This window comes from Oncorhynchus kisutch, linkage group LG2 (assembly GCF_002021735.2).
Source record: "Oncorhynchus kisutch isolate 150728-3 linkage group LG2, Okis_V2, whole genome shotgun sequence".
NCBI classification, from domain to species: Eukaryota; Metazoa; Chordata; class Actinopteri; order Salmoniformes; family Salmonidae; genus Oncorhynchus; species Oncorhynchus kisutch.
In genome coordinates this window covers 29439263-29461423 of record NC_034175.2, presented here as the reverse complement: position 1 = coordinate 29461423, position 22161 = coordinate 29439263, and the positions used below count along the sequence as shown (strand labels likewise).

Here is a 22161-nt window from a genome sequence, read left to right as displayed (position 1 = left end):
GGGGCAGGAGTACGTCAATTTGGGTGTACCGGAAATACAGTTATTCAAATAGGAAGATCTGAAAAAAATCTGACTTTCTAGCCATAGACGGGTTTGTGTTGTGTGGGCTTAAATTTGCTAGTTCAAAACATGGAGAGATAGTGTTTGTTTTGTCAGGTAAGTATTTAAAACATATATATATATATCTCTTGGGGAGATTACATGTATTTTTTTCCAGCTAGTTTGCACAGCGTTATATGATTATGGGAAGATCTCAATCATTTACTCTTCGCGTCCTCTCCCCTTCTCAAATCCCATTGGATGAGAAAGCCAGAGGTCCCGCCCTTCTGATCCTCTCCCCCAATGGGTTTTTGAAAAAGAGGCAAAGAAAGGAACGGGTGAAATTGAGATCCTCCCCATATTGTGTTAGCAGGTATCTAGCTGGCTAATAACTAGCTAGCAAGACGGCTAAGGTTAAGCTAGCTGCATTTATGTCTTGACATTAAAATGTAACGTTCGAGTGAAATATAAAGGTATTTATTTTATATATGTAGATACGTTTGCTTGGACCATTCCATGGAAAATGTGACCGCTGTGTCTTCAAGCTGAATCTTTGCTAAATCTGTAACGTTAACTAGCTAAATCATGTTAGCCTGCTAACTAACGGATGTTAACTGAAATTAGCTGTGGTTGTGATGCATTTATTACTAGTTTTTCAACATGATTACGGCTTCCTCTAGTTAAATTCAACGCTTGTCTCACGATATCAAACAATCAACATGTGCTCAATCAATATTTATCCAGTTAACATGAGTCGGCAGGCTAGCTAGTCAACAAACATAGCCAGCTAGCTAGTCAACAAACATAGCTGTCACCTGAGTGTTGATATGCCCATACGCAATAATGTAAGACTGACAGACGGTGTAATGTTATTGGTTTGCCAGCCGCAATGTGTGATATTTGTTTTTTAACTACCCAGTAAATATCCATAGAAATATCATGCTAGGTTTTTAGTTAGCTAGTCTGACATTTTTAAAAAGCTAACTACCTAAATGTCATGATATGGCTAGGGACCTCTAAGATTTGTAGAATATTTCCCCAAATTATAATTTTTTCGTTTTTGTTTTTCCAGGTTTCTCTTTTTCCAAGCCTTTTCAGGTTTTCATGCTCAAATCAAACTTAATATTGTAGTCCACAACAACGCCAGGAGACCACTTTTGAGGTCTGGGGAAAAATAGAAGAAATGTGGGTTTTGGGGTGTAGTTACCCTTTAATGCAAGTGTGCACCAGCAATAGTTCCTTGTTTGGTTGGCTATGTTTCCGTAGCGTTCATGTGATTGCATTGATGCAAGTAATCATGATATCATTATGTGAGGAAGGCATAGGCTATTTTGTAGTTAACATTTTAATTTAGAAGGTTTTTGAGAGTCTTTCTATTTCTACCAGAAGAGATTACACAAAGTGTAGACATACGCGAGCACCGCACACACACACACAGACGGGGCATTCCTGTGCCGTTTCCAAAAGTTGCAGGCAAATATGAATAACGGATGCATTTTGTTCATGTCTTATGATTAACTTGCGCAAATTATTGCATTTTCTAATGTTTCATACATTTAGTACATTCCTACTAAGTTCAGTAAAATTGTTTTTATTGTTGAATTCTCTTTTAATGTCTGGATGCCGTCTGCAACGCAGATTTTACAAGGCCCTAGTCATATCCCATGTACCAGTCTACCCTCACCCTGGCATTCTGTGTGTTGTTGATTGAGGGTGCAAGGGGCTTTTTTGTCTCACACTTTTCCCTTCTTATTCCAGTTTCACGGACCTGGTCCTTACGACGACAGTGCAGACCCAGAGAGAGGCACCACCATCTGACATCCTAGGTCTGGAAGATTATGACCCAGTACCAACCACAGTCCAACCGTTCCAACTTCTTCACCGTGAAAGCCGAGGCCTCCTCAACACCACCTCTCGCCACCAGCATGGCCAATAGCAGCGCCGCCGCTCCAGGGAAGGTGATGGGCACACCTGGCCCTGCTGGCAGAATCAGCCCAGAAGGAAGTCAGGTGAGTCCTCATATCCATCTCCTCATCACCAACCTGGGGCATGCTGGAAAAATTTTGTGACAGAAAATGTATCTTTTTTATTGGACAGGAAGTCCCTCCCTGTTTCAGTTCGGATTCTTCCATTTGGTAGCTAATAAACACGACCATGGTATACTTCAGCTGGGTGATGTTTTTCAATAGAATTGTTCAAAGCATTCACTAAAACTGTAAGGTACAGTTACTACTTGGCTTTGCACATATTGACACCAATCCTTCAGTTTCACATGCTGATTGGTTCTGTAAAAACATGCCTTCTATGTTCATCTCCCTAGCCAGATGCCAAGTTTCAGGGTGTACAATGAGCATATGTAGCCACTCTGCTTGACCGCTTCAAGTGCACCATTGACTATGACTAACAACCTGTTTGCCCTCCACTCAGGTGTTGAGTAAAAAGAAGCTGCAGGACCTAGTAAGAGAGATTGACCCCAATGAGCAGCTCGATGAGGATGTGGAGGAGGTATGTTTACTACAGTAGCTCAGAAATGTCTTTCACTGAAGATGGCGTCCCAAAACCACAATGCAAAGACTAGTGCATGCAATGTTTTGAAGCCTCACCACTTGTGACCCGAGGTCCCCCATCTGTCTTCCTCTCAGATGCTGCTGCAGATTGCAGATGACTTTATTGACAGTGTGGTGACGGCTGCCTGTCAGCTGGCCCGCCATCGCAAGTCCAACACCTTAGAAGTGAAGGACGTCCAGCTACACCTGGGTGAGTAAAAGTACAGGCTGATACTGGCTGATGGTTGGAGCAGCAGCCGCTGCATTCAGGGCTCTACGCGGAACTTTTTTACAAGGAGCACGTGTGCGCCTCAGTTGAGAAATGTTGGCGCACACAAAGAAATTTAGGATCACAGTATTAGAGGTAATAATGCTAGAATCCTTCATTTTTCTAGGCGTACTGGTGCTTCTAAATAACAATTGCAGGTCGCACAGAAAAATATTTTGGTGTATATGCGAGTAAAATGGTCTCACTGTAGAGCCCTGGCAACTATTGTGGCATAAGCAGTGTTTGTCTCCATTACTGGAATGATTTATTTACTATGGCAAAAATGAGCCATGGGTGTAGCAGTTTTGAGTTTTAAAGATATGCATATAAAAGGTGGATGAAGTTAATGGACCATTTCCTGTTGAGTGTATTTTCTTTTTGATTTTTATTCTCACTCCCTGCCACTCAACAGAGCGCCAATGGAACATGTGGATTCCTGGCTATGGTTCAGATGAGATTCGGCCGTATAAGAAGGCTTGTACCACAGAGGCCCACAAACAGGTTTGTTTGTCACACTTTCGTCTTGATCACACCCAGGGTTGAAATGTATACTAATGAATTGTGCTAAACATTCAATAATTTAAATGTACAGTGCTGTGAAAGTGTTTTCCCCCTTTCTGAATTTCTCTATTTTTGATACTGAATGTATCTTCAACCAACACCTAATATTAGATAAAGGGAACCTTTATTAGATAAAGGGAATGACTACAACCAAATCTCATCGAAAAAGTTTATTCAAGTTTGCCAAAAAGCACCTGGAAGCACCTGAATGATCATCAAGACTCTTAGAAGAATGTTCTTTGGACAGATGAGTCAAAAGTCTAACTTTTTGGACGACACTGGTCTCATTATGCCTGGTGAAAACCAAACACTGCATTCCACTGTTAGATCCGTATACCAATGGTCAAGCATGGTGGTGGATGATAGTGTGATAGTTTTAGGATGTTTTGCTGCCTCAGGACCTGGACAACTTGCCTTAATAGAAGGAACCATGAATTATGCTCTGTATCAGATAATTCTACAGGAGAATGTCAGGCCATCCGTCTGTGAGCTGAAGCTGAAGCGCAGCTGGGTCATGCAGCAAGATAATGATCCAAAACACACAATCAAGTCTACATGAAAATGGCTAAAAAACAGCACATTTAAAGTTTTGGAATGGCCTAGTCAAGGTCCAGACCTAATCCCAAATGAGATGTTGTGGCAGGACTTGAAATGAGCAGTTCATGCTTGAAAACCCACATGTTGCTGAGTTAAAGCAGTTCTGCATGGAAGAGTGGGCCAGACATCTTTACAAATGAAGCATTTGTGTTTAATGAGTCCGCCAGATCAGACCAGGAATGTTCTCTTGATAAGTGCGTGAATTTGACAATTTTCCTGTCCTGTTAAGTATTCAAAATGTAATGAGTACTTTAGGGTGTCAGGGAAAATGTATTGAGTAAAAAAGTAAATTATTTTCTTTAGTAATGTAGTGAAGTAAAAGTTGTCACATTTAAATAGTAAATTACAAAAAACTACTTAAGTAGTACTTTTACTTATGTACTTTACACCACTGGAAGTAAGTATGTAATTGTTGTTATTGGTTCACTCAGGTTCCCTTTGTCTAATATTAGGTTTTGGTTGAAGATATAACATTCAGTATCAAAAATATGCAAAAGGAGAGAAAATTAGAAAGGGGACAAATACTTTTTCACAGCACTGAATATGTATTAAATAAATATTATTTTTGGTGTATTGTTTGTTGAGAAAGTATTGAAAATAATTTCACTAATTTAATATGTGGTTGTCTTACTACCTTAGTTGAATGCACTGACTGTAAGGCACTCTGGATAAGAATGTCTCCGAAAAAATGACCTAAGTGCAATAGTGATTGAGCATGTTTTTCATTTGTCTCATCCAGAGAATGGCATTGATCCGCAAAACAACCAAAAAGTAGCAAGACCTGGAACCAGCCTCGCACAAACACTCTGTGCTTTTTGTCTTTTTCTCTGTGTATTTCTAATAATTTCACCCACGTCTTCATCTCCCCCAGGTTCTGTGTGTGATTTGTCAGCTCCACTATCACACAAGTATTTTGATATCTTGTCCTTTTTTAATGCTTTTCACCACAAACTGGCCAAAATCACACACTCTCTCATTCAGTGTAAATGTACACTCGGGTATGGAGTGTTGTTTTTGGACAGTGTTTTTGTTTTTTGGAATTATCTGTTCAACTTTACATTTTTGTTCAGGGGGTAACCATCAAACACACACACCTTCAATATGATGGTGGTTACCATACTCTTTCCCACTTTTTTTATTTGATTTTGTCTGGCATGCGTTTGCTGTTGTGCGTTTAGTTTTTGTCACATAAACCCCCTTCATCTAACATCAGAAAGGTACACCTTTTGCAGTTAGTTAGTTTTCAGGGTACTTTCATGGCACTATGTTTTTGTGTGCTGTAGGGATCTGATGTCATCTTTATAGTTCATTAGAAAATTACCCAGGACATTGTTTTTCAAAAGATGTCAACAATTAACTGATTATTATTCAAAAATAATAAGTATGTGAAGTATTGCTTGTATCGCCAGACTACCGTGAGATGGGGTTGGGTAATGGTCCTTATTTGAAGATGTGTAGGGAAGCAGTAACATTTTGTTTTACTTCATATGACCGTGTTTTAGTTAAACCTGTTCCTTTTTATTCCATAAATAAAACAAGATTCATATTTCACTTGGCATTTGATTTGTGTGTTTATTTCAGTGTTAAGTCATGTTCTTTCTCATTTGTTGGAACCTTGAGTATTTCGGAGTTCACTTTCTACATAAATGGATTACATCAGTATATCACTATTCAGGGTAAAGAGATTTGACTAGATTTCCTTAACTGCAATACCACTGTGATAATGTTTCTCGATTCTGGATGACAAACTAACGACCTCCAGAAAAGTCTCTGTACACACACTTGCAAGTCTTTTACATGTGTTATGTCTATTTCCATGTTCTGAAATATTGTCACAATAGGTAATGCCCATCTTGTAAAACTTATTCTCATCCGGTGAAGAGCCTCAAGTCAAGATTATTTTATGATCTTTTATCCAATATGGCAGTCAGTTTTTCAAGAGAGGCATTGTGACATGGCATACATGACAATACAGCAACTCAGGAACAGCACCTTCTGTTGTTGGATATATTGATCTTGGGATTTTGTAGCTGTGCTAAGGTTGCACCTGGAGCCAAGCACTTCACCCCGTCCCAGCCCTCTTGTAGCTGCACCTCCCCACTCAGCAAGCCCTGGTACACCCGGCGGGTCAGCAGCTCGAAAGCCTCCGTCACACACTGACCAGTCTTAGCCGACGCCTCGATGTAGGGCATCCCCAGCTGGCCTGCCAGTTTCTCAGCCTCGTTATGGCCCACCACCCGCTCTCCCTGGGCCACCCGGTCATTCTTGTGGCCCACAAGTACAAACAGCACCGTGTGGGGCTGCACATGTTCACACACCTCTGCGTGCCACTCCTGCACATGCTCAAAGGAGGCACGGTTAGTCAGGTCAAACACCAGCAGGCCCCCTACTGAGTTACGGAAGTAGGACCGAGTCACTGACCTGAGAGAAAAGAAAAACATATCAAAAAGTGAAAGGAATTGTGTAAATTGTTAAAAAAATTGAAACAATTTATGGATGTGAATCAATGATCAGCATATAGTTGTGATAATTACTATGAACTCATACATATTGGTAAATGTTAACCTAAATTAGGCTAATGTTGACTATGTATGGAGGAACTCTATCTATTGCATCTGCAAAAGAGGATGTGGTATTCATTGAAGGGAGGTTTCACCAGAATAGGTATCCTCTTTGAACGACCCTTAGTTGTGTTTCAGTAAATGTTGTCAGACTCATTGTGTCTGGATATCTTACAATTGAAGACAATACTAAAGTGCCTATAAGAACATCCAATAGTCAAAGGTATATGAAATACAAATGGTATAGAGAGAAATAGTCCTATGATTCCTATAACTACAACCTAAAACTTCTTTACTGGGAATATTGAAGACTCATGTTAAAAGGAACCACCAGCTTTCATATGTTCTCATGTTCTGAGCAAGGAACTTAAACGTTAGCTTTTTTACATGGCACATTATGCACTTTTATTTTCTTCTCCAACACTGTGTTTTTCATTATTTATTTGAGACGAAATAGATTTGATTAATGTATAATATTAAGTTAAAATGAAAATGTAATTTTTTTATTCAGTATTATTGTAAATTGTCATTTATTACAAATATATATACAGTTGAAGTCGGAAGTTTACATACACCTTAGCCAACTACATTTAAACTTTCTCACAATTCCTAACATTTAATCCTAGTAAAAATTCCCTGTCGTAGGTCAGCTAGGATCACCCCTTTTTTTAAGAATGTGTAAGAATAGTAGAGAGAATTATTTATTCAAGCTTTTATTTATTTCATCACATTCCCAGTGGGTCAGAAGTTTACATGCACTCAATTAGTATTTGGTAGCATTGCCTTTAAATTGTTTAACTTGGGTCAAATGTTTCGGGTAGCCTTCCACAAGCTTCCCACAATAAGTTGGGTGAATTTTGGCCCATTCTGGTGGTGTAACTGGTGTAACTGAGTCAGGTTTGTGGGCCTCCTTGCTCGCACAAGCTTTTTCAGTTCTGCCCACAAATTTTCTATGGGATTGAGGTCAGGACTTTGTGATGGCCACTCCAATACATTGACTTTGTTGTCCTTAATCCATTTTGCCACAACTTTGGAAGTATGCTTGGGGTCATTGTCCATTTGGAAGACCCATTTGCGACCAAGCTTTAACTTCCTGATTGATGTCTTGAGATGTTGCTTCAATATATCCACATAATTTTCCATCCTCATAATGCCATCTATTTTGTGAAGTCCACCAGTCCCTCCTGCAGCAAAGCACCCCCACAACATGATGCTGCCACCCCCGTGCTTCACGGTTGGGATGGTATTCTTCGGCTTGCAAGCCTCCCCCTTTTTCCTCCAAACATAACGATGGTCATTATGGCCAAACAGTCCTATTTTTGTTTCATCAGACCAAAGGACATTTCTCCAAAAAGTACGATCTTTGTCCCCATGTGCAGTTGCAAACCGTAGTCTGGCTTTTTTATGGAGGTTTTGGAGCAGTGGCTTCTTCCTTACTGAGCGGCCTTTCAGGTTATGTCAATATAGGACTCGTTTTACTCTGGATATAGATACTTTTGTACCTGTTTCCTCCAGCATCTTCACAAGGTCCTTTGCTGTTGTTCTGGGATTGATTTGCACTTTTCGCACCAAAGTACGTTCATCTCTAGGAGACAGAACGCGTCTCCTTCCTGAGAGGTATGACGCCTGCGTGGTCCCATGGTGTGTATACTTGCGTACTATTGTCTGTACAGATGAACGTGGTACCTTCAGGCGTCTGGAAATTGCTCCCAAGGATGAACCAGACTTGTCGAAGTCAAAAAAATAAATTCTGAGGTTTCGGCTGATTTCTTTTGATTTTCCCATGATGTCAAGCAAAGAGGCACTGTGTTTGAAGGTAGGCCTTGAAATACATCCACAGGTACACCTCCAATTGACTCAAATTATGTCAATTAGAAGCTTCTAAAGCCATGACATAATTTTCTGGAATTTTCCTAAGCTGTTTAAAGGCACAGTCAACTTAGTGTATGTAAACTTCTGACCCACTGGAATGGTGATACAGTGAATTATAAGTGAAATAATCTGTCTGTAAACAATTGTTGGAAAAATTACTTATGCCATGCACAAAGTAGATGTCCTAACCGACTTGCCAAAACTATAGTTTGTTAACAAGAAATATGTGGAGTGGTTGAAAAATGAGTTTTAATGACTCCAACCTAAGTGTATGTAAACTTCCGACATCAACTGTATATATATCTAAACATCGGCCAATTAATCGGTATCAGCTTTTTTTGGTCCTCCAATAAATCGGTATCGCCTTTGAAAAATCATAATCTATCGACCTCTTTTTAACTTTTATTTAACTAGGCAAGTCAGTTAAAAACAAATTCTTATTTACATTAACGACCTACACCGGCCAACCCTGGAAGACGCTGTGCCAATTGTGCGCTGCCCTATGGGACTCCCAATCACGGCCAGTTGTGAAACAGCCTCGATTCAAACCAGGGTGTCTGTAGTGACAACTCTAGCACTGAGATGTAGTGCTTTAGACCGTTGCGCAACTCAGGAACTCAAATTTACCCTATTTATACAAAAGTATGTGGACACCCCTTCAAATCTGTGGATTCGGCTAGGTGTATAAAATCAAGCACACAGCCATGCAATCTCCATTGACAAACATTGGCTGTGGAAAGGCCTTACTGAAGAGCTCAATGACGTTCAACATAACACCGTCATAGGATGCCACCTTTCCAACAAGTCAGTTAGTAAAACCTCTGCCCCGGTCAACTGTAAGTGCTGTTATTATGACGTGGAAACGTCTAGGAGCAACAACGGCTCGGCCGCACAGTGGTAGGCCACACAAGCTCACAGAATGGGACCCCCAAGTGCTGAAGTGCGTAGCGCATATAAAACTGCTGTCCTCGGATGCAACACTCACTACTGAGTTCTAAACTACCTCTGGAAGCAACATAAGCACAATAACTTTCGTCGGGAGCTTCATGGGTTTCCATGGCCGAGCTGCCGCACACAAGCCTAAGATCACCATGAGCAATGCCAAGCGTCAGCTGGAGTGGTGTAAAGCTTGCCGCCATTGGACTCTGGAACAGTGGAAATGCGTTCTCTGGAGAGATGAATCATGCTTCACCATCTGGCTGTCCGACTGACATTTCTGGGTTTGGCAGATGCCAGGAGAAAGCTACCTGCTCCAATGCATAGTACCAACTGTAAAGTTTGGTGGAGAAGGAATAATGGTCTGGGCTGTTTTTCATGGTTCGGGCTAGGCTCCTTAGTTCCAGGGAAGGGAAATCTTAACACTACAGCATACAATGACATTCTAGACAATTCTCTGCTTCCAACTTTGTGGCAACAGTTTGGGGAAGGCCCTTTCCTGTTTCAGCACGACAATGCCCCCATGCACAAAGCAAAGTCCATACAGAAATGTTTTTTCGAGATTGGTGTGGAAGAACTTGACAGAAGAACTTGACAGAGCCCTGACCTCAACTCCATTGAACACCTTTGGGATGAATTGGAACGCCGACTGCGAGCCATGCCTAATCACCCAACATTAGTGCCCGACCTCACTAATGCACTAGTGGTTGAATGGAAGCAAGTCCCCACAGCAATATTCCAACATCTAGTGGAAAGCCTTCCCAGAAAAGAGGAGGCTATTATAGCAGCAAAGGGGGGACCAACTCCATATTAATGCCCAAGATTTTGGAATGAGATGTTCCATGAGCAGGTGTCCACATACTTTTGGTAAATCGAGTGTAAATAATATATAATAATACATATGCCATTTAGCAGACTCAAATTACAGTCACGCGTGCGTACATTTTCCATATGGGTTGCCCCGGAAATCGAACCCACAACGCTGGCGGTGCAATAGCCACACTCCACCAACTGAGCCATACAGGACCACAATGACATGCATGAGAAATACGTGCTGCTCTGATTTGGACCAACTGCAACTTGCCTATGTCTTTCTTTGCTGTACCTGACCACACAATTGGACAGTAAGACCAGGTGCAACAAAACTAGAGCCTGAGTCTGGTTGACTGAGATATCAAAAAAGAAGAGCAATGCCTTATGGACAGACCTCATCTCATTTTAGTAAGCATTGAGTTTATATGTTTTGACCACGATAACTTGCTATCTAGGGTGACAGCCAGCGGTTTAGTCTCTTCAACTTGCTCAATAGCCGCATTAGTCAACAATAGATCAAGATGAGGTTTAGGGTTGAGCGAATGTTTTCTCCCAAAAATGATGCTTTTAGTTTTTGAGATATTTAACACCAGCCTATTGCTAGTTACCCATTCTAAAATGGACTGCAGCTCTATGTTAAGGGTGTCAGTTATTTAATTTACTGTTGCTGTCGAGTCTAAACTACCTCCATACTCACAATAATTGTTTAAAACCAGTACCAGTTACCTTCAAATGAGTCCTGTTACACTCGAGGGGGTTGTAGTACAAAACGGAGACCACCATTGTGCTTGTGAGAGTCTCATCTTTCCATAGCATGATCATATTCGTTTTGGATGCCACAGACGCTTTCGTGAGAAGACTGATTTTTGGGATGTCTCATGATCTGACAAACACTGCTGTAGATCGGCTGATGCGGGAAGGCCATCATAGTGTCACGCCCTGACCTTAGTTATCTATGTTTTCTGTATTATTTTGGTCAGGTCAGGGTGTGACGAGGGTGGGTATATGTGTTTTTGCCTGTCTAGGGTTTTTGTATGTTTATGTTTTTTCTCTAGTCTAGGGGTTTATATGTCTATGGTTGCCTAGATTGGTTCTAAATCAGAGGCAGCTGTTAATCGTTGTCTCTGATTGGGGACCATATATAGGTAGCCATATTCCTTGGATAGTTTGTGGGTTATTGTCAATGTGTAGTTGCATGTCAGTACGCGTGTCTCATAGCGTCACGTTCGTTTTGTTGTTTTGTATAGTTTGTTCAGTGTTTATTCTTCATTAAAATAAGTATGTATTCTTATCACGCTGCACCTTGGTCTCCTCGTTATGACGAACGTGACACATAGGCGGATGCGGTGCATTGAGACGCAGCCCATGCAAAAAACAGATACCTCTAGGTAAAAGTGAAGGATTTTGATGGGATTTTTTTTATTATGTTACTTAGATTGACACACCGGTGCATCAACAGACTCTAGGAGGATATTATTCAAGGTCAGTGGAAGGTTATTAGTAAACACAGAAAACAATAATGGTCCAAGCCGGCTGCCCTGCAGTACACCACACTCAGTACACCACTCAGTACACCACACAGTACACACACAAATTTGCATTAGAGAGGCTTCCATTAATGTTTTCTGGTTGAATAGGGCAATGGCCCTTCTCAAAACAGTAATCTGCACTGCTCGGTCATGTTGTCAACAAGGCAGTTAGGTGCATCGTCCAGAAACATACAACATCTCTTTTCCATAAAATAAAGATTTGAATTTTCAAACTAGTTTTCATTGGAAAGACAGATAAAGCATTTTGCTAACACTTTACTTGAAACCCGGCTCCATAACACGGTCATAACCATATATGTCAAAACAGCTGATATTACCTGTCATAACATGGTCTTATATTAAGTTATTTTATGGCTTTTATGGTTATAAAACCTACATAAGAGTGTCAAAACCCACATTTATTCAAATGTTTTTTCCTTGCGTTTGAAAGTTTGTTTCTTAAATCCTTTGTTGTTATTGTAATGAATTCTTTACAGTCATATTTTTGTCCAATGATATTTTAAATAACTTGTAGAAAATACACTTTCACACATCATAAAGCATTATGACCATCCTGTGTCACATCAATTGGACTAAGAAAATACACTTTATGGCACTGTCAAGAAGCATTATGACTATACTGTGTCACTTTACTTGGACTAAGAAAATACACTTTATGACACTGTCAAGAAGCATTATGACCATCATAATCATATAAGCCAGACAGCCCTATCACGTACATGCCCTTATGTTAGTCATCAGTCAAAAAGAGGGTGTCTTGTCCTGCTCTTGAAATCTGCTCCTGCATTCATCCCAGTCATCAGAAAACAAGGTAGGTACAATTACAATGATAATTTAATATGGTAAATTTCAGAAAATGTTATATAACATAGCCTACTTGTTTATGGTGTAATAGAAGGTTTTGCTGTGTGTGGTAGGTTTTGTGGGTTTTGACACTCTCACTCAAAACCAGCCATAAAATAATGCAATATACTGTATGTCACAACAGATCTAAATACATGGGTCATGACAGTGTTATGACCATATTATGACCGGTAATAACAAGTTATGTGAGCTGTTATGACATATGTCATGGTTACGACTGTGTCATAACATGTTATGATGCTGAGTGTCAAGTGTTACCAGCATCTTTATAAAAAGCAATCGCTTTTGCTTGTGAAAACAAAGAATCCTACTTAATCCCTCAACGTGCTTGAGTACTTCACTTTTGTTTTGAGCCGACTTCACCATTTACCAGAGCGGGGCACCTGGCTCACACATGGGAGCCAGCACAGTTCCAAAACGACAATCACGTTTCACCCTGTTCAAACTCCTCCTATCAGGGTAATCCGGGCCAGATAAATGAACCCCCTCATTGAATAGGGCTCTGTTGTTTCATCACCCCCAATGTCTTCAAAGGATTACAGCCGTTTGAGACCGAAAAGCCCTATATGGACTATGCATGCCCTGCCGAAGTGCCAGCATGCCCTGCTGAAGGACCCTATCACGCTGAATAGGTGGTGAGTATACTGGAAGCTAGACTATAGACAGCTGGTTATGTATATTTTGATAATCATTATCACTATCATCGCTAGCATTATCACTATAATCGCTAGCCAAATATCTGAAATGAAATAAAAAGGTGAATGCAGTAATCAGGTTTTATATTTGTATTTATTATGGAACCCCATTAGGTGCTGCCAAGGATAAATCCATGTGTACGTGTGTGTATAGTGCGTATGTTATCATGTGTGTATTGTATGCATGTGTCTGTGCTTATGTTTGTGTTGCTTCACAGTCCCTGCTGTTCCATAAGGTGTAGTTTTACCTGTTTAAAAAAAAATCTGATTCTACTCCTTGCATCAGTTTTACATTTTTTAAACTTAACCTTTTATTTTACTAGACAAGTCAGTTAAGAACACATTCTGATTTATAATGACGCCCTGCACCGGCCAAACCCGCGTGATGCTGGGCCAATTGTGCGTCGCCCTATGGGACTCCCAGTCAAGTCCAGGTTGTGATACAGTCAGTTACCTGAAGTGGAATAGATTTCCATGTAGTCATGGTTCTATGTAGAGCTGTGCGCCTCCCATAGTCTGCTCTGGGCTTGGGCACTGTGAAGAGACCTCTGGTGGCATGTCTTGTGGGGTATGCATGGGTGTCTGAGCTGTGTGCTAGTATTTTAAACAGACATGCATGTCATTAATGTTAGCTCTCCGTGTACTTTAAGGGCCAGCCGTGCTGCCCTGTTCTGAGCAAACTGCAATATTCCCAAGTCCCTCTTTGTGGCACCTGACCACACTACTGAACAGTAGTCTAGGTGCGACAAAACCAGGGCCTGTAGGACCTGCCTTGTTGATAGTGTTGTTAAGAAGGCAGAGCAGTGCTTTATTATGGACAGACTTCTGCCCATCTTAGCTACTGTTGTATCAATATGTTTTGATAATGACAGATTACAATCCAGGGTTACTCAAAGCAGTTTAGTCACCTCAATTTACTCAATTTCCACATTATTCATTAGGAGGTGTAGTTGAGGTTTAGGCTTAGTGAATGATTCGTCCCAAATACAATACTTTTAGTTTAGGAAATATTTAGGATAACTTATTCCTTGATACCCATTCCGAAACGAACTACCGCTCTTTGTTAAGTGTTGCAATCATTTCAGTCGCTGTAGTAGCTGACGTGTATAGTGTTGAGTCATCCCCATACATAGACACACTGGCCTTAGTCAAAGCCAGTGACATGTCGTTAGTAAAGATTGAAAAAAGTAAGGGGCCTAAACAGCTGCCCAGGGGAATTCCTGATTCTACCTGGATTATGTTTGAAAGGCTTCCATTAAAGAACACCCTCTGTGTTCTGTTAGACAAGTAATTCTTTATCCACATTATAGCATGGGGTGTAAAGCCATAACACATAAATTTTTCCAGCAGTAGACTATGATCGATAATGTCAAAAGTTGCGCTGAAGTCTAACAAGACAGCCCCCACAATAATTTGATCATCAATTTATCTCAGCCAATCATCAGTCATTTGTGTAAGTGCTGTGATTGTTGAGTGTCCTTCCCTATATGCGTGCTGAAAGTCTGTTGTCAATTTGTTTACTGTGAAATAGCATTGTATCTGGTCGAACACAAGGGTTGGTAACTGGCTGATTGGTCGGATATTTGAGCCAGTAAAGGGGACTTTACTATTCTCGGGTTGCGGAATGACTTTAGCTTCCTTCCAGGCCTGAGGGCACACACTTTCTAGTAGGCTTAAATGTAAGATGTGTCAAATAGGAGTGTCTACATCGTCCACTATTATCCTCAGTCATTTTCCATCCAGATTGTCAGACCCCAGTGGCTTGTTATTGTTGATAGACAACAATATTTTTTTTCACCTCTTCCACACTGACTTTACGGAATTCAAAAGTACAATTCTTCTCTTTCATAATTTGGTCAGATATACTTGGATGTGTAGTGTCAGCGTTTGTTGCTGACATGTCATCCCTAAGTTTGCTTATCTTGCCAATGAAAAAGTCATTAAAGTAGTATCAGTGGGTTTTGTAATAAATGAGCCATCTGATTCAATGAATAATGTTTAAGTTGGCTTTTTTTCCCCAAAAAATTTCATTTAAGATGCTCCAAAGCTTTTTTACTATCATTCTTTATATAATTTATCTTTGTTTCATAGTATAGTTTCATTTGGTTTTTATTTAGCTTAGTCACATGATTTATTAATTTGCAGTATGTTTGCCAATCAGTTGGGCTGCCAGATATATTTGCCATACCTTTTGCCTCATCCCTCTCAACCATACAATTTCTTAATTCCTCATCAATCCACAGGGATTTAACTGTTTGTACAGTAATTTTCTTAATGGGTGCATGCTTATTATTAACCGGAATAAGCAATTTCATAAATGTGTCAAGTGTGGCCTCTGGTTGCTCCTCAATACAAACCACAGACCAGCAAATATTCTTTACATCATCAACATATGAATCATTACAAAAACTTCTTGTATGACTATACACTTATACACTATATTAGGCCCAGACTTTGGAACTTTTGGTTTTCCTAGATATGGCTATTATATTATGATCACTACATCCTATGGATTTGGATACTGATTTAATTTCTGCAGCATTTAGTAAAGATGTGATAAATACATGTTGATGATTTCATTCCTGTGCTGTTTGTAAATACCCTGGTAGGTTGACTGAAAACCTGAACCAGGTTGCAGGCACTGGTTACAGTTTGACGTTTTTTCTCCAGTCAATATTTAAATATTAAATATTTAAACCCAGAAAATATACTTTTCTGTTGATATCACATACATTATCAAGCATTTCACACATATTAGTGTTAGCACTTGGTGGTCTATAGCAGCTTCCCACAAGAATGGGCTTTAGGTGAGGCAGATGAACCTGTAGCCATATTACTTCAACAGTATTTAACATGAGATCCTCTCTCAGCTTTACAGGAATGTGGTGCTTTATATAGACCGCAACACCTCCCCCGTTGGCATTTCTGTCTGTTCGGTAAATGTTATAACCATGTATTGCTACCACTGTATCATCAAAGGCATTATCGAAGTGAGTTTCAGAGATGCAATATGAACGTCATCTGTTTACAAGCAAGTTATTGACTTCATGGACCTTGTTTCTCAGGCTGCAAGTTACTATGGGCTATTTTAGCACTTTTCTGGGTTGCGTGATGGTTTTTAATGCTTTACTGGGTAGCTTATCAGAAGTAGACTTGCTCATGTTACTTATATTGGAGCTGATAGTGCAGGGTGAGCTGCACAAAGTGGTCCTCCTACTAGGGCACACCGCCTCTGTGTTAACAGTGTAACTCTGGTTCATAGGCTCATGATTATTGCATACAATAGCTGTAGGATCAACAGAGGTATTCAGGGCAATTAGGGGGACATACATTAAGATACATACATTGTGTCTGCCAACGCCCCTCGGATAATGTACATCTGATGCAGCATTATGACAACTCAAGACTGAGCTGGTCTTGGGTCATTGATAAGTCATTGTTTCAACTTAGCCTTGAAATGCACGGACAGAGTCCAGGAGCCAAGATGATTTAGATGGACTCCATCATTCCTGTAGAATATTTTCTGTTTCCAGAAGGTGTCAAAGTTATCTATAAAAGTGACTCCAGCAGAGCTACAATAATCTTTTAGCCAGATGTATAATGCCAGTAGCCTGCTGAATCTCCCACACCCAACGATGGTACTGGACCTGAAATGGACCTGAAATGATTGCCTGTTTTTTGGAGCCTTTTAAGGCTAAAATAAGTTCCTTAAAATCCATGTTCAGATGTTCTGAGCTAGCCCTCCTGATGTAGTTTGACCCCACATGGACTACGACAGTGTCAGCTCCCGGCATCTGTCGTAAAACAGCCGATAGAAGCTTTGTGATGTCCTGTACTTGTGCTCCTGGGTAGAACTGTCGTAGCATTTTTTGTATTTTACTCGCATAAAACGTTTGGATGGAAACTTGGTTATACATTGGATTGGAAAGTATTCAGACCCCTTGACTTCTCCCCAATTTTCTTACGTTACAGCCTTATTCTAAAACGGATTAAATTGTTTTTCCTCATCAATCTACACACAATACCCCATAATGACAAGGCAAAAACAGGTTTTTAGAAATGTTTGCAAATGTAAAAATATCACATTTACATAAGTACTCAGACCCTTTACTAAGTACTTTGTTGAAGCACCTTTTTCATCGATTACAGCCTCAAGTCCTGTTGAGTACAAGCTTGGCTCACCTGTATTTGGGGAGTTTCCCCATTCTTCTCTGCAGATCCTCTCAAGTTATGTCAGGTTGGATGGGGAGCATCGCTGCCCAGCTAGGTTCAAGTCTGGCTTGGCTACCCAAGGACATTCAGAGACTTGTCCCGAAGCCACTCTTGCATTGTCTTGGCTGTGTCGTTGTCCTGTTGGAAGGTGAACCTTCGACCCAGTCTGAGGTCCTGATCACTCTGGAGCAGGTTTTCATCTCCCTGTATCTTGCTCCGTTCATCTTTCCCTCCATCCTGACTAGTCTCCCAGTCCCTGCCGCTGAGTGGCTTCCGTCTGGCCACTCTACCATGAAGGCCTGATTGATGGAGTGCTGCAGAGATGGTTGTCCTTCTGGAAGGTTCTCCCATCTCCACAGAGGAACTCTGAAGCTCTGTCAGAGTGACCATCCTGACCAAGGCCCTTCTCCCCCGATTTACTCAGTTTGGGCTGTGGTCAAATGATCAATGGAAACAGGATGCACCTGAGCTCAATTTTGAGTCTCATAGCAAGGGTCTGAATACTTATCCAAATAAGATAATTCAAAAAACATGTTTTCGCTTTGTCATTATGGGGTATTGTGTGCAGATTGATGAAGAGAAACATGTATTTAGTCCATTTTAGAATAAAGATGTAATGTAACAAAATGTGGAAAAAGTCAAGGGGTCTGAATGTTTGCCAAGGTAGCCCAATTATCACCAGACAAAATGCCAATATGCACAGTATCTGATGAAAGGTGCACATTGTTATATCAGCAGAACACTGATTCTATGGTTTTATGTAAAGGGTTGTTTATTCTACATGGACCTCTTACTACATTTGAAAGTTATCAAAACACTTAGTTTAGAATATCTATATAAATTTAGCAATTGCATTCTTCTCATATTGCTCTGTAGGCTACTGACCTATTCAAAGTTTCCTCCGGCACCTCAACATACATCTGCCTGTAGTTATTGAACTCAACTATGAGTGGGGGGAAACAGCTGCGGGCAAGGTTCTGAAAGATGGGTGTGTCTTGGTGGTTGCAAGGACACACCCAATTAACACCCACATCAACCACACCCCCAAGCCAACTCACATTTGGCTTCTGTCATGGCCGCCAACATTTCTTGAGGAGCAAGCCAAAAAAACGAGGCAAAATCTACCACCATATGATATGTAACATGGGCCAGGTTTTTTACAGAGGGACAGGTTTTTAATTATTCAAATGTCATGCCTTAAGGGGTCTACCGTTGTACACCCCCCCCCCCCCCCCCCCCCCCCATAGAGAGGATTCTCTCACTCTCGCTCTTGCAAATGTAAATAAATGAACTCTTCAGCTCCCCTTTTGTCACTGAATAATATCAACAGTGTTGGGGAAGCTTCTCTGAAAATATAGTTTAGCAAGCTACCAATTACTCCACATTGAAAGCAATTAAGCTTCACTAAAGCTTCACTAACTATAGTTACTTTGAAAAAGTAATTCACTACATCCAAACTACTTTTTCATAAATTATCACATCCCTTGAGTCCCAGTCCCAAAATTCAGTTTTTCCAGCTGATGAAACTCAATACTGTAAAAGTAGATCAGTGTTATTTCCTGATAGTTGCTGGTTGAAAATACAATCTACACAGGACCTTCTAATCATCAGGTTTGCATGAGCGGGGGTTTTGGCTTTCAATGGTGACATGACCATGCAGTAAATTGGTTAATAGACAATAACAGCTAGTTTTCCGTTTTTTGCTATAAAGCTATTTTTGCCCATTTTAATGGAAGGCTATTCCAGTAAGATACTTATTTGTTACGCAGAAAGTATTTGATATTGATATAAAAAAGTCTGCATTGGGCTTTTAACAGAATGTGTAACTTGACCTATTAAACACAAAAACTGTTTCAAGTGACAATTAGGCAGGTCTGATGACAAAAAAGAAAGACAATTCTACTTCATCCATATTTATTTTTGCCAAAAAGTATTGTGTGGTTAGCTACACCTCTAAAATGGCAACAACAAAAAAGTTAACTATTGAAAACGATACCAAGATTTTAATGTAGTTCAACTACCACCAAGCTACAGCAAAATGTAGTTAAATTACTAGTTGAACTATATGTAGTTTACTACTCCCCAACACTGAATATCAACTCATGAGGTAGAGAGGGAGACAGATGATAAACCAGACTAAAAGGAACGCTTGCACTATGGTCAAATGTGCAAGTATGTGACAGTTAAAAGAAACTCCTAACCATTGATTCACAGGGAATATTTTGTTTGGCTGTGGTGAGTCACAGTGTTCATTACATTCTGTAAGGAGGGCAGGTCTGATGCACCTTACTCCCATATAGGTTATATTGTATTTGTTTGATTTTCCTTTAGGTAAAGACTGATGAATACTCCTATTGTTGAAAATACCCAAATCAAAGAGCAGGTAGTTTATCAGGGTATTGCATTTGCATGAACATTGCAGTGGTGTGAAGATAAGGGAAATAGAGAGGGGAAGTTGCAGCTCTCTGAAGGGAAAGGGTGCATTCTGCTCCATATCAAGGCAAGCCCTGTATTTCCTGTTGTCAATATGGTTAGTTCTTACTAGTAAGAATTGTCCTTTTATGGGAACAATCCTATCCCCGAGCCTCTGTAAAATACCCAGTTTGTGCAGATCATGGCATTAAAATCCAATCAAATTGTATTGGTCACATACACGTGATTAGCAGGTGTAGAGTAATGCTTGTGCTTCTAGCTCCCACAGTGCAGTAATATCTAACAAATTACACAACATATACCCAATACACACAAATCAAAGTAGGAATTAATTTAGACTATATACATATATGGACGAGCGATGTCAGAGCGGAACGGACTAAGATACAGTAGAATAGTATAGAATACAGTATATACATATGAGATGAGTAATGCCAGATATATAAACATTATTAAAGTGACTAGTGTTTATTTCCTTAAAGTGGGCTAGTGATGGCTGTTTAACAGTCTGATGGCCTTGAGATAGAAGCTGTTTTTCAGTCTCTCAGTCCCAGCTTTAATGCACCTGTACTGACCTCATCTTCTGGATGATAGCGGTGTTAACAGGCAGTGGCTTGGGTGTATGGTAATCATGTATTTACATGATTTATGCCATGGAGTAGAAAGCAGGTCCCTCAAGTCAGAAAAGTAACTGGGTGGTGGATTAGTAAATGAATAGCTAACATTACCAAACGGAGTGATGTTGTAGGCTGAATGAATGTGTTGTTGTCTTAATACATCACATTACTGTTCTTTACCTGAACCTCTCCTGGCCTGCTGTGTCCCAGAACTGCAGTTTGACCCTAACGCCAGGCTCCACCTCCAGGAAGTGGACGTAGAAGTCCACCCCTACTGTCTGGTTGATGCAGTCCAGAAACATCTCCTCTGTGTAGCGCTTCAGCAGGGACGACTTGCCCACTGTTGAGTCCCCTAACATGATGATCCTGAACTGGTACTGCCACAGAGTCAGGTCCATAGCAGCTGCTGAGGACTGTAGAGGAGGATAGGGCAGATGGAGGGAGATATGGAGAGAGGGATTCCCCTCAGGAAGCCAGAGGCAGATAGGGTTTTGACAAGCTGGAGCTAGTTCCTCGACGCTCCCTCTGAGGAGAAATAGTGCGAGGCACTTCTCACAGCTCCCACATAAAACAGTCTCTGTCCGTAGTGTCAGCAGCCAGGAAACACCCTCACATTGTTGATCCCCTGCTGTGGAAAGTGTGTTTGGTTCAGTGTGTGTGCTTGCTCCTCAAATCCTCAGTGAAAGCACCTGTGGAAGAATGTCCATCCCATCGAGTTCTTAAGTTGTTATGCTGCCGTCCTCCTTCATGTAGATCTTGACTGATATTGCACAAGCATGTGCATGTGTGTATGAGTGTTTGGTAGGGGTGGGGACTTCCAAAGTTTGCCTGTGCAAACTTGATACTTGACAAAGGGAGAGGTGCAAGAGTGTGAGAGGGAGGGCTCTCCAATGGAAAGGGAGGAGTGTGCAGATGGAAAGAGAGAAAAGGGGAGTTGCGGCTCTCTGAAGGGAACGGGTGCATATTCTCCCCTGAATCATGCATTTCCTGTTGTCACTATTTGACACTATGTTTCACTAAATAAGAATATGACATGGGTTGCAAGCACTCATTTTATATCAAGTTATCAAGAAACTTACACTGAATTGTAGCCTCCCCCATAACCCACTATATGGGTACAGTTGAGCCTCTGAAAAAGGGAAGTGGAAATACAACCTAAACTCTCCGAGGACTCACACGGAGGGGCTACTTGGGATTTTAATAGCTCAGGATATGTAAACTGAGCTTTATTTCATAGGTTGTCAAATCAATCTCTCTTAAGTCAAGACAGGAACTTGCACGTTCAGCTGTAAGGATTGTCATTGGAAACAAGAGGGACTGGTGCACACTGAAAAGGGTGGTCTATTCAGGGTCACAGAATATCACTAGTCTTATATCAGTCTTATATTCTGTACAGCACTTTGAGATATCAGCTGATGTACAAAGGGCTATATAAATACATTTGATTTGATTTGATATCAAAGCTGATCTCAAACAATTATAAAAGTTAAATAAATTCAAGGTTTTTTTTCTGTTATAAAAAAAAATGTGAAGGATGATATTGAAATAGTGCAGAATGGAAGATGGATCAAATTCACACCGACTTTTTATTTTCATC

At 40.6% G+C, this 22161-nt stretch overlaps 2 protein-coding genes across 3 annotated transcripts; one reads left to right on the top strand and one right to left on the bottom strand.

The window, feature by feature from the left end:
• The first annotated feature begins 11 nt into the window (after positions 1 to 11).
• On the top strand, positions 12 to 5567 carry taf12 (TAF12 RNA polymerase II, TATA box binding protein (TBP)-associated factor). 2 transcript variants are annotated; one of them, XM_020453087.2, is made up of 6 exons: positions 12 to 156; positions 1798 to 2048; positions 2467 to 2544; positions 2682 to 2796; positions 3266 to 3354; positions 4751 to 5567. In XM_020453087.2, exons 2-6 carry the CDS (start codon positions 1878 to 1880, stop codon positions 4784 to 4786), a joined length of 489 nt encoding a protein of 162 aa, XP_020308676.1. In that variant the 5' UTR covers positions 12 to 156; positions 1798 to 1877; the 3' UTR covers positions 4787 to 5567. The 2 variants fall into 2 exon arrangements, with proteins under 2 accessions (XP_020308676.1, XP_020308683.1); XM_020453094.2 differs by lacking the exon at positions 12 to 156 and adding an exon at positions 358 to 512.
• On the bottom strand, positions 5564 to 21436 carry rab42b (RAB42, member RAS oncogene family). The gene is made up of 2 exons (XM_020453074.2): positions 20745 to 21436; positions 5564 to 6432 (listed from the first exon to the last, which is right to left on the bottom strand). Exons 1-2 carry the CDS (start codon positions 20960 to 20962, stop codon positions 5991 to 5993), a joined length of 660 nt encoding a protein of 219 aa, XP_020308663.1. The 5' UTR covers positions 20963 to 21436; the 3' UTR covers positions 5564 to 5990.
• Between the last annotated feature and the right edge of the window lie 725 nt (positions 21437 to 22161).